We start from the raw sequence: 14,569 nt of genomic DNA on the forward strand, positions 1-14,569 counted from the left end.
AGGAGGGGAGAAATAGAGAGCATTGCATTTCTGACAGTAAACATTCATGTATCTTTACCAAAATCTTTACTTCAAATCATGTATTCAAAGCTGAAGTGCTAAACATTTTAAAATGTTAGTTTATAGAGAGAATATTTCCCATTCATGAACTTATTTTAATAGATTTTTTTTTAAAAAAAACAAGTTTTAACATGGTCAGATTTTCCTTCTCAAAATTCTGTTTCTATTATTTTTACATCATGAATCAGTAATTTTAAAAGCCCTATAGTTGAAAATTTTCTGTTGAACAATGAAGGTTTACTCTGTATACATGTTGTCATGATTCTTTATTGGTCTTATTAAAAAACAATATATAGAAATGATTTTATTTAGTAAAAGCATACTTCTGTAGATTTTTGTGTTGCAAAAATTAGGCAAGCAATGGAACCCCACTGAACCATTCATATTAAATGCAGTTCAGTGGAACATATATGAATACACAAACAATTATAAGTTAGTATTGAGAACTACAGAGATCCACTGAAGCTCATCTAAGGAGTCAAGATTTAATATTTTAAGTTATTTTCTTATTTGTTTTAAAATCTAAGAAAATATCTAAACAGTGGGAAATACACAGACTTAATATTTTACAGTGACTTCCAGAGAGGCAAAAGAGGGTTTATGAAGAGCCAAGTGTTATGATTATCCTTAAGCAATAATTGAGTTAAAAGGGTAAATACATATTAATGCTTGTGTTACTGCTTACTTGACTGGATCTCTTCATTATACTACTGAGAATCATGTACTTAAAAACAATAGAAATAATAGCATCTGATTAACAATAAGCAGATCCATACTTTAAATATGTGTTAGGTAAATAAAGGACTTTGGATGACTAGAATCCCCATAAAATTTTCATAGCTAAAAGGAGCAAAAAGAAATGCACACATTTTAATGACTTTGTTTTGGATAGGCCAGTTTTGCTGATGTTAATGTATGTTTGCAGCCTACTGTAATTTCTATACCTTTCTGTATTTTTTAACTGTCTTGTACAAAAAGGAAAAAAAATAAACCAAGCAACTAGTTAAAGAGTAATGGGCATTCATATTCAGACAATTTGTATATTCTTAAAAATGTGTTTAATTACAACTGCTCCAATATTATCCCAGATTTTCAAAAGTTTTATTTTAAGTTTGAAGACTAGACAAGGTCATACTGATTTTACAACATCCTACATAATTTAAGTATATATACAAAGAAAAACAACAACATTGGAATATTACACAGCTTGAATGTTTGCAAAGGTTATTTGTGTATTAGTTATTTCTGTACTTACTGACACATCAGATGCCAGCAGTATTATATTTCATAATTTGCTGGCTAGCAAAGGTATAATCATTAGTACCCTAAGTCTTCAAAATTCACAATAGTCCTCATGAAGTCATTAGAAAGAGAAAGTCAATCCTTAAATTAATATTAGTGGCTATGATAAATGCTTTTAATAAGACATAGATACAATTGGAGATGTTTAAAATGTTAATTTCATAGATTATGAAATTACCATACTATAATTACTCAATGCGATGAATACGAAGGAATTCTGTGGATTATGCTTATGCAATTTTAGTTGTTTTAATGTGGATTTAAATCGAGTAAATTCAAATAATTTTTAAATTAAAAAAAAACTTCACTTTGATGTCACTGAAAGAGACATAAAAGCTACAGATCACTTCCCAATAATGAGTAACATTTCCATATGTCAAAATCCCTTCATTGTCATGAATTCTGAGTATCGTGGACAAATAAACATCCCATTCATGTGCTAGGTTGGTGAAGAGCATTTAAAGCAGCAGAGAGAAATGCACAAGCAAGAGAAATTCATTTCATTGTATTTCTAAAAGGTAACAAATATAATTTCAATAAATTCCCTTTGAAAACATTTGTTTAAAAAGCTATCAATAGAATTAAATCAAGAGTAGCATAGGAAGCCATGAATAATTTTGAAAAAGTAAGTCATTACAAAGAATTATAATTTTTAAAACATTTGGTAAAGAATGAATAATTATTCATCATTTATAAAGGAAAACATCTAGAAATGGGTGGGGCAGTAAAACTTTAAAGTAGAATAATTACTTAAGTCCAAAAATATACATATATGTGTATATATATATATATATATATGTATATTTTTGGACTTAAGTAATTATTTGCAACATGACTTTAAAATTTAGCAAATTAAAAATATTTAAGTTCTTAACTTTAAGGTTATCACTTACAAGCAATATTGAGGACACGACAATTTTGTTTTTGAAAGATTCTGAAAAATGGTCATTATTTCAGATGCTTCAAATCAACTGTATTAAGAGCCTTAAGTAGAAAGTCTATGGGCATGGGACAAACATGTGGCCAGACAGTCCTAATTTTGCTCTTATTAAAAATACCATTATGATTAACTTTCTCTTTAAATCCTTTACTCTAAGATCACTCCATATATACATCATTAAGAAATGCTAATAACACATGGACAGACTAGACAGTAACATTCTAGTGGCTTTGTTATGCAGCAAAAATTATAAAAGGAAAAAATAAAACTTAGGATTGTTGCACAGGACCTCAACATTTCATACACACACTGTACTTTCTTTTCCAGGACCCTTAATTTAAAGCCCCAATAATTCTGTGTCTAAGCCTTATAAAAGAAATAATTGCCAAGCTTATAAATTAGATATTGAGGACTTTTATGGAGGCAGTGTGAGCTTTAATTTGAGAAATGTGTCAATGAAACCTCCATTATCAATAACAAATTGTTATGATAATTGCTTATTTTTCAGGACCTTTGAAGCAAAATAAATAGAAATCAATTTTCATCTTGAAAATGGTTTACTACTTTGCCATTAGTAAGTACTTTTCTTCTCACAAATAACTACACAATGTGCTTTCCTGGGAAACCACCACCAGTTTCAAATCTTAATAGAATTCTGGTTTCACAGAAAGTGCAGAGATGAACAAAGAAATAATGAGTATGCTTGGCCAAGCTATGCAGCACTATGTTAACATTCATTTGTTAAAAACATTTTAAATAGACAAACAAAGGCTTCAGCATTCTATTATTTTAAAGTAAAGATGAGGCTATATAAATACCATGGAAGTGAAGATAAAAATTTTGGTTTAAAGAAACATAATACAACTTTGTTCTTGTTTATTTTCCAAAATGGTAACATTATTTTTTTTATAAATGAAGTATCTGGAATTTACATAGATATAGCCTCCTTCAAAAATAGACTTCATATTCAATCTACTTATATTAATTATGATCAATCTACCCATTTTCAATCCTGTCCCATATATAAACAATGATAGTTTTTTTAGGCAAATAATAGGAAAAAACTCAATTGGAAAAATATGAACTCATTTAGGCAATATACAATATAAAGAATATAAAATAGAACAAAGAAAGATAGCATGATGTCTAATTAGAAAAAGTAAAATGAGAATTATAATATCGATTAGTACTGCGTTGTTACAAATTCTTCAATATTCTGTTATAAACACTGACAGTGTTTGGTAGGCACAGGGAAACAATTAGAATAATGTAGAGTCACTACAGAAAGAAAAGAAAAACTTATTGCTAACATTGTAGTATTCCTTTGATAAGAACTGGTTGTGCATTGATGATAAAAGCTCTATCAACTCTTGCTTTTACTTGATAACTATGAGATTTTTTAATCTTGCTACTTTCTTTCCCTAATATATTTCAACCATTGTGAATAATTCTGGAAACTGAGAGAAAAAGTAATTCACTGTTAATGTGATGTTGCTTAAGAAATTTAAATAATAAAAATCAAATTAAAGCCATTTGAAAAGGCAGGCTTAGACCTCCTTAAAAAGACAGTTTGCGGCCTACCGTAATTTGAGCACTTTTTCACGAAAAACCCCATTCAGTTTCCTACAGATTTAGCACAGTTCACTCCATGGAGATAGAGAGGAGGGGGACAGAGAGGACGGTGGTGGGGTGTGGGTCTCCTCACTCCTGCTCTGTGCAGCCCAGCAGCTCGGACCGCAGCGTGATCCTCCCATACCAGGACCAAGGAAGGATCCGTATGTGCCGCGCGTGGATCGGAGGGTCGATGACGTTTTTCCTGTGGGTGTCATTGTCAAAATTGCCCTGGAACACCTGGTAAAGGAGAGTGAAGAACATCAATCATATAGCTTCTTCTTGGGAATTACTTTTATTATTTTCTTATTTGGAATTTTTTTTTTTTACTCAAATGTGAGATTTGATAACTAATCATGTTATGTTTTTAAAAACATATTGCAGATTCTTTCTTTTTCTTTTTAAAAAAAATGTTATTGTTGAAAGTATTACATATGGCCCCCTCTTTCCCTCATTCTAGCCCCATTCTAGTCCCCTCCCCCACAACCTCCCAATCCCAGGCCTTCACCACCCTGTTGTCTGTGTCCACCGGTTATTCACATGTGCATACAAGTTCTTTGGTTGATCCCTTCCTACCCACCCATTCCTGTCTCTCAAAGCCCAGCCCAACTGCAGCTTCTTTTTAATGATCATTTTAAAATTGTCAATCTTTAAAGAGTTAAATAAGACAAAAAAAATTTTTGTGTTACGCGGGAATATTTGTTGATCTATCATTTTATCTGCCTATCAGTTTTTAAAAATACAACACATATTTATTTTTTTGCTTTTATCACGGAGTGCTGCTGGTTAGGCAGTTTGTGCTAAAAGTGCTCTCTTTGAAGAGGTGACGCAGAGATCCAGATTGCTTGCAAATTTCAGCCACATCTGAAACACGTGGCCTCCACGCTCACAGAGGACAAGACGGGAGAGGGTTGCTAGATTGTGCAGGATATTGGAAAGAGCAAGGTATGGAAACAGCTGGCATCATTTCTGGATACATCTCATTGGCCTTAATCAGTTATTAAGGCCAATGAGATGGGAGAGCCCAACTGAAAAGGGGGGAGCAGAGAGGAGAACATGGATGTTTGATGAACACAAGTTTCTATCACAGTGTCTTTTTGCTCCCTTCTTCACAGAGAGCAAGATTAATCCATCTTCAAGAGAGACAACCTAATCAGTGATTTTTTTGAACTACACTTTTATTTCTTTGCTTCTCTATTAATTCCTGGATCCATACAATACTGTTGTGATTACCAGGGCCCATATGCTCTTAGATATTGCCATTACATGACTATTCTCCTTTTCCCCCCATTGTTTCAAACCCTTTTGAGCATTTTTCTCCCAAGAGACCTTCATAATAACTTTGACAAGTGTCTGCTTCACAATAAATGAATCAATACTATGACCCTGCCCTGGCCAGGTGGCTCAGTTGGTTGGACCATTGTCCCATACACCAAAAGGTTGGGAATTTGATTCCCCATCAAGGCACATACTGAGATTGGGGGTTCAATCCCTGGTCAGAGCATGTACAGGAGGCAATAGATTGATGTTTCTCTCTAAAAAAACCCAATAAAATGTTCTCTGATGGGGATCAAAATATATTTTTAAAAAAACGGTGACATTAGAATCCTGATAAGAATGGCATAAAATGATACATTACTTTTGGAGAAATTTATGCATCTACAATGTTTAATCTTAAAGATTTTGCCATTTTAAACCATGGATTCTGGACATTTATTATTTAAGTATTTCTAACTTTTGTATTTATACTTTTGGTTTAGAGCTATTAGGATAGTAAAAATCACTTCAAGGTTTCCCTTTTAACATTATGAGGCATTTTATAATGAGAAGACAATTTCATTTCTTATTTGAGATCAAAACATCAATATACAGCTAAAGGGAGACCTGAAAGTAAAATTTCCCTAAAGCAGGGGGAAAAACCCTCCAGCATTGCATGACAATATTTAGCCCATATTTTTGAACAGCCTAAAACTAAAGGGAATGTTTTAAAAACAGCCTTTTATTATCACTTGGTTCAGCCCCACATGATCAAAAAGGTTTCCTGGAAAGAAAAAAAATAAAGATATTCTTCTCTAAAGCATTAGACAGCATGACACTGATTAATCGAAGCAACAGACAACATGGGGTAATCTCTCTGCTGGTTTCATGGAAAGATTATGAGGGGAAACACAAGTGCCACTGACATCTGGTGGGAGAGTGATTTTTCAACTTGACACCAAATGTATCTCAAAGGCTATTTTTGAAAAAATATTTGCTGAAGAAGAGAATACTGAGCTATGCCGCATGGAGAGTGCATTCTCCTGGCATATCTGAATTCACAGTCATATAATAAAAATTTCATCTTCAGCAATGCTCTGGCTTGCATTGACCAAGGAGGAATTAGCTATGGATTATTATAAAATATGTTACTAACTAACAGTGCCTCTGCTAGCACAAGTTCACATGTACAGGACATACCATACAAACACTTAACCAAATCTTGAGAGGTTGTCATTTCTCTCTGACATATGATATTGGATTCAAATGCTTCACTGACACTGTGGTGTTACAATTTAATATAAAAGCTAAAATCCAATTTCATAGCCCTGCTAGAGATATTAATGTATATCTTTGGGATTAACAGAGTTTAAATTCATGAACTTTCATAAAAAAATCTATGATAATTTAAAACATAGCCTTATGTCACTTGTTGGGAAGGAAATAATGGGAAGAAATAATCTTCTTTACATTGCTGGTCTTCAGCATACGTTTCCATAAGAAACTATCAACTTACAAAGCAATAGTCCGCTTATTACCTACTAGAGGCCCAGTGCACAAAATTCATGCATGCATGGGGGGGGGGGGGGCGTTCCTCAGCCCAGCCTGCACCCTCTCCAATCTGGGACCCCTTGAGCGATGTCTGACTGCACGTTTAGGATCAGGCTTAAACGGGCAGTCAGACATCCCTCTCACAATCCAGTACTACTGGCTCCCAACCACTCATCTGCCTAACTGCCTGTTTGCCCCTAACTGCTTCTGCCTGCCAGTCTGAACACCACCTAACCACTCCCCTGTCAGCCTGATCAATACCTAACTGCTCCCCTGCTGGCCTGATTGTCCTTAACTGCCCTCCCTTGCCAGCCTGTTACCCCCCAACTGCCCTCCCCTACAGGCCTGATCCCTTCCATCTTCCTTCCCCTGCAGGCTTTGTCCCTCCCAATTGCCCTCCGCTGCTGGCATGATCGCCTACAACTGCCCCCCCCCCCCCCCTTCTGGCCATCTTGTGGGGGCCATCTTGTGTCCAGATGGGGGTGGCCATCTTTGGTCACCTGAGGGCAGCCATCTTGTGAGTTGGAGTGATGGTTAATTTGCATATTACCTCTTTAATTATATAGGATATTAATTTCTTTATCATGGAGAATATATAGAGAAATGGCATTACCTCTGAAACTGCACAGAGCTAGGTATTTTTGATTTATTGTATAAAAGTCATAAATATTTGCATGCTCATTAAAAAAAAAAATTAAATGAAGTTTCCTAAAACAGGATGATTTACAACCAAAATGTCCATAGAAAAACAGCCAAAATTTACATTGGAATCACCCAAACTGGGATCTAAAATTTCTGAAAATACAGTCTTATTTTCAGAGTTCTCTCAGTAATGACACAGCACGGAACACAAAGCACACATTTGCAAATTCCAGCATGACATCTTGTACTTGCTGTGCAAACATGTGGCTCATATGCTGTTTTCTTGTCTCTAACACTGGGAAGAGCCTGCTTAAGAATGCTATCTCAATGTTTCACCTGGCCCAAAATGCAAATTCAGCATTTTTAGTTAGCTTCATGAACTCTAAGAATTCTAGAAGAGTGCTTTCACATACACACTTTAGAGATTTAAGCACCTTGATTGAAATCAAGCCTGTGATGGCTGATGGAGAACCTTAAATCTCCATATAGCAGAGAAAACATTAGACTTTAGTTGTGAGAAAGTGGCTTTTATTGAGAAGTTTTTAAAAGGAATTTGCAGAAGTTTCAGTTTCAGGAGACTTAATTAGCTGATGACAAGTGTGCTGATATATTCAAACATGTTAATGCTCAGAAGTCTCTTAGGCTTAAACCAACATATGGGGTCTCAAGAAAAAAGCACTCAAGGTATTTTGGAGAGGTTTGCATAATTACAACCTAGGAGTATATAGGAGAAAATGTATCTGCCTCAATGTGACTGAAATCTTGAATTTTGTTTTCTAATATCAACTCTACTCATTAAAATTCAAATCAGATTCAAGTGAGGATTCAAATCTCAATGCACAGAGACTATTGGATAAAATTTAATATTCCAGCAACACTTAATATTTTTATAAGATGAGATTTGTCATTCTTTGTTAGAGACAATAGTATATTAAGGCCAGAGTAGATGTCATCAATAGGAGGTACCAAGGATCTTGGAGGTAGGCAGTATCTTCCATAACAAAGTCCTGGAACTGGGCATATCTCAGCTTCTCTTAGCAGTCATGTATTATGACTCTGCCTTCCACAAATATCCAGAAAACCTTTGGGGAATTTTTTGCATATTCTATTTAACTAGCAGTACTTCTGGTTTATGAAGATGTAATTCTTTCCACTTGTCCTCAACTTTAGTCATTAAAAGTTTTAAAGAGAATCCCATTGTTCTAAGCTTTTGGAATTTACTTCATATCCTACCTTGTAAGCTGTTTTTAACAGCCTCCCTGAGCTCTGCAAGGCTAACAAGTCAGTGTTTTAGCAAGGTGTCCAGTGGCTATCAGTTCATCCCTCTGACCTTTAGGTCACCCTCTCTACATTTCAGTACTTCTTTTCTGATATGTGGAGACTAAAACCATGTGTGGGATTCCAGATACTAAAGAAATAAATGGGTTAAATAAAGCTTTCTCAAGTTTTCTGTATTTGCATTTGCCTTGTTAATAGTTTCAAACAAAACTGTTGGCTTTATTGACTGATGGCCTTAAGAGAGAGAGAAAGGACAAAGATGAAAAATCCATTTTTCTAGCACAGCACTGTGTGTGTGTGTGTGTTGGGGGGGGGGGGGGAGGGAGCAGGGAAGTGTAAAAGCTAAGAATTCTTTATTTAGCATACATAATTTCAATTACGTATCCTCTTCGTCTGGAATGCTTATAAAGAAGTTAGAAGAGAACAATATGATTCCCAAGAAACTGTTTTTATTTAATTCTACCCATAAATGGAAGAAACAGACTTGGAAGAGAAGGCATAGCACCAAATTCCCTCTCCATTTAGAAAATGGAACTGTCCACCTATCTGTAGTAAGCTCAATTTATCAGGGCAGGTGTGTATTTATACACTTCAAAAGCCTGCCTATCTATTGGCCTGGAATATGTCTCTTCTTAAGTTCCATCTACTGTTCTGAGTGCTATATTCTTAATGAGTATAGAAATCTAGTTATCCAAAAGAAACAAACAAACAAACAAACAAACAAAAAAACATACTCCACATCACTTTTTACATATTTAATAATAACTAACACAAACCTTTTGAATTCAAATTCAAGGGTAAACATTCATGGTTCTTTAAAAAACTTTCTCAGGCAAGTTTCAAACTTACCTTGATTTCATTCCATTGGTTTCCCTCTGGTTTAACTATAACTTGATTAAACTGTGGTATTTGTTTGGTCACAGTATGCAGTGGCTCAAAAGAGTACACCTTTGTTGCAGATACAATTTTTCTATCAATGCAGCTTAAGATTTAAAACTATTATACTACATTTTGGGTCATGACTAATTGATTTATGGTCAAATAAACTCTGAACTTTTTCAGAAAATTTCTCTAAAGCCAGGATTTGTCCTAATTTTTTTTACTATAAAATAGGTTTATAGTAGATGTAGAAATTTGTATTTATCTCCATTTCATTTTAGCTTATTGAATTTATGGCATTTTAAAATAGTAATTCCTAGTTAAAATTATGATGTATTTAAAAAGTAGTGGAAATTTAGTGGACATTAGGATTTAAGTATCTATTTCATAAAGTAACCATTTCTGTATTATGTAAGTATAAAATCTGATTTTTTGTGGTTTCATAAAGGACCTATACTTACTAGTTTATAGTTCAGCATCATAAAATTCATTTTTATGTACTTAGTATCAGCATTCCTTGAATTTTTTAAATTGTCAAATATTTCTAATATAGCTTGAATCAATGTTTTAAGTGACTTAATTCCTTAAATTTTCACAGAATAATTATGCACAAATAGTATTAAACATAATATTTATCCATTTGGATAGGGTTTATACGAGAGACTTCATTTTCTTATGATTCTATGATTAGATTGTCAATATATTTTAGGCCAAGCTGCAATTTAACTTATACCTACTTTACCTTATCTTGGAGCATTTAAAAAACAAAGCTTTTATTTAAAAAATAAAATTAAAAAATTATTTTTAAATATATGTAAATTATTTTTTAAGGAAGTTTCTGTTAGTTGTATAAAATGGGGGGGGGAAGAGGACATATGTAATACTTTCAATAATAAAGATTTAAAAAATTCTTATTGGCAGTTTCACATGTGTGAAACTTCTGTTACTAATTGGATATAAAAAGTTTGAAAACAAAGTTTGATTCTTTTAGCTGACATAGACTCTAGCTATTTTCAGTGAATTCAATTTTCTAGGAAAATTTACTAGCATCCTGAAGCCATTTCATGATTGAATGGCTAGTATATCATTCTTGATGGTTTTCTCTACAATCAATTCCACTAAACCAATGAAACTGTAACAAAATTAGTCTAAATATAAGTATGTCCTTTCAGATGTAATAAGGAAACAAGAAATCAGTTTTCAGGTAAATTCCAATATTCTAGGAAATGTTCCTTGGAAAATAGTGCCTATAGAGAAGAGAATTGCATTCTAAGACATATCCCCAAAAAACAAACAAACAAACAGAAAATCCTGAAAGACTATTGTTGGAGATAGTAGATTGTATTAACAAGAGTCTATATTGATCACCAGCCTGCAGAAGAATGAGTTGGGGGTGAGCCATCACTATCGGACACCCCAACAATGCTGCAGCAAAAATCCTCAGCAGCACAGAGGGTCGGGGAGCTGTCACAGTGGCTTCCAACCCAAAGCATCTTGAGTGGCACTGCTGCCCTGCAAAAGTGCTGATGAAGTAAGGCCACACTGAAACAATGTGTTAGCAGGTGAAAATTTCTGCATAGTTCAAGATGTGTCAAATCGAGTTTAGTCACAGCATCTGCAGATACATGTCATTCCAGTGAGCAGTGTATAGTTCATACAACTTTGTGTCATAAAAGACTAACCTTACCCATAGGGATCTTTGACCTTTGTCTTCAGCTACTGGGAAAAAAATGAACTCCCTTGGAAAGTCCTATAAGAGCATCTCTGTTTATGTGGGGGCTTTAGGCCACACTAGTGTCCACGCCAACAATGTGAGTTATGATGGGGCCTTTGGACCAGTGCCAGTGCTGGAGGGTCTGGAGACTAAAGTCAGCCGTGGAAGCATTTAACCATGTCTAGGTGACTGAGCTCCAATAAACATTCCGCACATCAGGGCTGAGTGAGTTTCCCTGGTTGGCAGCACTGTCCCGGACTTTACGGAGAGAGAACAGAAAGCTCAAGCCTTGACCTTTTCTGGACTCGGCTCCACATGCTGGGCTAATTTTTATCTGAAACCTGTCGCTGTCATGAAGTGTAACTCTGAGTGTAGTTTAAATAAGTTCTGGGAGTCCTTCTAGGGAATTATCCAGCCTGAAGTGGTCTTAGGGACCTCTGAACCTGCAATTGGTGTCAGAAAGGAGTGGGAATGTGGACTTCCAAACTTTGCAATCAGTAATTAATGTTGCAAGGTTAGTGGACTTTTTATATTTGTAATATTGACTAGTCTGAAAAGGGTCCTTAGTTGTCTGAAAGGATTGTGTCCAAAACTTTCTCATATCTTGTGCCATACTTGTGCCAAGATTAGTTATATCTCAGTCTTTTCTTATTCTTTGATTAAATCCTGTCTTCACAACCTATTGCAATATATTTATTGTAGTCCTAGAATATACTGTCTACATTTTCTTCTCATTGGTTCTATTCTATTTTTACTTGCTCTTGTTTCTATTTTCTGGATAGTATGTATTTTCATTGACATAAACTTAATAAATATATCAAACAACTAGTATTACTTGTGCTGTTTCATATTTTAGTAACAAAACAATTCCACATCTTTATTCTCCTATATTTCTTTAATGTCATTTTTTGCAAAGGCTTACCCATTCTTTGGGGAATATTACTTTGGCCATCTACTGAGGATTAATTTAAGATCAGAGAAACTGCAGTCAGGTTTTCTGAAAGCTGTAGAGCATGGTGACATATATAAATAATTCTGCCTCATATTTCATATTGGATGCCAATTTTTCTGTATTCCTTTCAAAATGTTGTTTTGTTTCTAAGCCTTTTAAAAGTCTGGATGGTCCCTGGTTGCTTCATAGATTTCTTAGCTTTCCAAGCTCCCTCAATGAAATTAAATAAAGCTTTCAAACTACCCATCCAAGGATTTACCTTCAAAGGTCCAATTATAGAACATTTTTGTTTGATGGGGAAGTGAAAAAAAAAACACATGGAGAGACAAGTTCCATGTCTTTCTTCCACCGGCATATGAATCATTTCCAACCACTGAAATTAATATATGGGTTCTCTGAGAAAATTGTTTCCACTCCCATTGTTGCTCTCAGGAGATGTCTAGTGACTCTGAAAAGGGCTCTCTTTTGTTATTATGTAAAAATTTAGGTCTCTGGCTTAAGGGAATGCTACATTTCGCTGAACTGATCTGGATTTGCTTCATGCTTCGACTGTATATAAATCTTTGATTATATTCCAAGATATTTTTAGTTAGCCACAAATTTGATGTTCACTTAGGATTCTTGCAGTACTATTTTGCAATCTATTGTACTTTGTGTTAGATTTTTTTCTCTTTAAAATGCACCAATGAGATATTTTAAATATAATTGGCCTCAAATGCAAATACTATGTTGTATTTTTTTCTACACTGGCTATAACGGGTCATTTATTACTGTTTAAATTGCCACATGTTCTCTGTTATTTTCCTGTAATTCATGTGAAAGCTAGTTGGCTGCTATACAATTCTGGATTGGTAAAGAGAGCTGTAATCTCTTTCTAAAATTCATGCTTTCCTGGTCTCTCAGGGGGTTGATGTGTTGAGAAAGAGGAGGAAATGGCACATCTTTGGGACTATTTTTGAGAACTTGTAACTTCTGGCCTCACATAGAAGGGGTCAGCTGACCCAGACAGAGATGAGATTAAGGGTCTACCTCTGTACAGTCACACCAACTCCTCTGTTACTGGCAAGCTGGCATAGGTTACATTTGCAATTTCCCAGTCCAGTGTGAGAGCGATAAGTTGAGCCAAGGATTTGCTAAAATACAACCCGGTCAGGTGAAAGTGGGAAGGGACTGGGGACAGAGCAGCCACCTCCATTCCGTCTGTGGTTTTCTTTCATAACCTGGACTCCAGGGAACTGGAGACCTGGCAGCTTCCTAGGAAGAGCCAGAAGAGCCTCCCTGGGAAATTCACATGACTTTTGTTATTGGTCGTTGACTCTGGAAAATCACCCGGAGAAAAATCAAAGCAGGAGACGTTAACTCCGTCGACTGTTATCTTCCTTTTTCTAGCTAGCTGGCATTTAGAATGCTCAGTCTAAAAGCCAGTAGGTGGGACACACCACCATATTTAACTCCTTTTGTGATGAAAGTTTCCTTAAGTTAACAGAAATATCCTAGGAAATATATCACATAGGATGACTGCCTGTAAAGATTTATGGAACATAAAACATGTCATCTAAACTGTGGCTATATATTTACACTACCTGTCCTCTAGCGCTCCGATTTTAACTGCCATGAGAAACATTCCTGCAGAAAATTTAGAACCGGAAAATCATCTTCTTATCAAAGGTATCCCCAGTAGATATTACCAAGTGTTGTCAGAAACTAAGAGCATCTACCTTTTTTTTTTTTTTGTCTAACATCAGAAATGCAAAAATGCCTTACCTTTTTTCTAAAAAGTACAGGGTAGCCTGCCTCTCTTACAGAAGTCCAGAGTTCACCTCTTAGAATTTCCTAAATCGCACCCAGAATTTGCATTTTATCAGAATAATCTATAGTCTGACTCTGGCCCTCCATAGCAGATATGCAGACGATGGTGCAGTAGAAAAATCAGTGCCTGACATTTCTCATCCCACATTAAGAACCTTTTGTCACTCCACATCTCTGAAGGGTTTCATACTGTCTTGGTCAGAAATGACTCAGTACAGAGATATATTTATGATGAGCACAGCAGTGATTTAAGCATTTGGAATATGTCTCTACCAAACTGGTGCTGAGGAGAAAAGAGTTTCAGAGAGTGTCAGAAGATAATCCTGGAGATGAGTGATGAAGCAGCAGAGGGAGAATTCATAGCTGAAACAGTGTGTGTGTGTGTGTGTGTGTGTGTGTGTGTGTGTGTGTGTGTGTGTATACACCTTGGCATGAAGAAAGACTTTCTCCTTTATCCTCTGTTCTTCTGTGAGACCATTTAACCCCACTGGAAGATCTAGGAGATCTTTAATGGAAACGAGGTTGTAAAATATGAGATACACATTTGCTAAAAATTATTCATTGGCTATCTGAA

General features: G+C 35.2%; 1 protein-coding gene across 2 annotated transcripts in view; it reads right to left on the reverse strand.

The window, feature by feature from the left end:
- Positions 1 to 3,199: 3,199 nt before the first annotated feature.
- EDIL3 (EGF like repeats and discoidin domains 3) overlaps positions 3,200 to 14,569 on the reverse strand; it is a 358,208-nt gene continuing 346,838 nt past the window's right edge. For both annotated transcript variants that reach the window (XM_084881777.1, XM_084881776.1), the window contains one exon: positions 3,200 to 4,153. In XM_084881777.1, the coding sequence (XP_084737903.1) occupies positions 4,004 to 4,153 (150 nt within the window). In that variant the 3' untranslated portion in view covers positions 3,200 to 4,003. The remainder of the gene's footprint in view (positions 4,154 to 14,569) is intronic.

This window comes from Pipistrellus hanaki (genome assembly GCF_964339955.1).
Source record: "Pipistrellus hanaki genome assembly, chromosome: 4".
In the NCBI taxonomy this organism is placed as follows: Eukaryota; Metazoa; Chordata; class Mammalia; order Chiroptera; family Vespertilionidae; genus Pipistrellus; species Pipistrellus hanaki.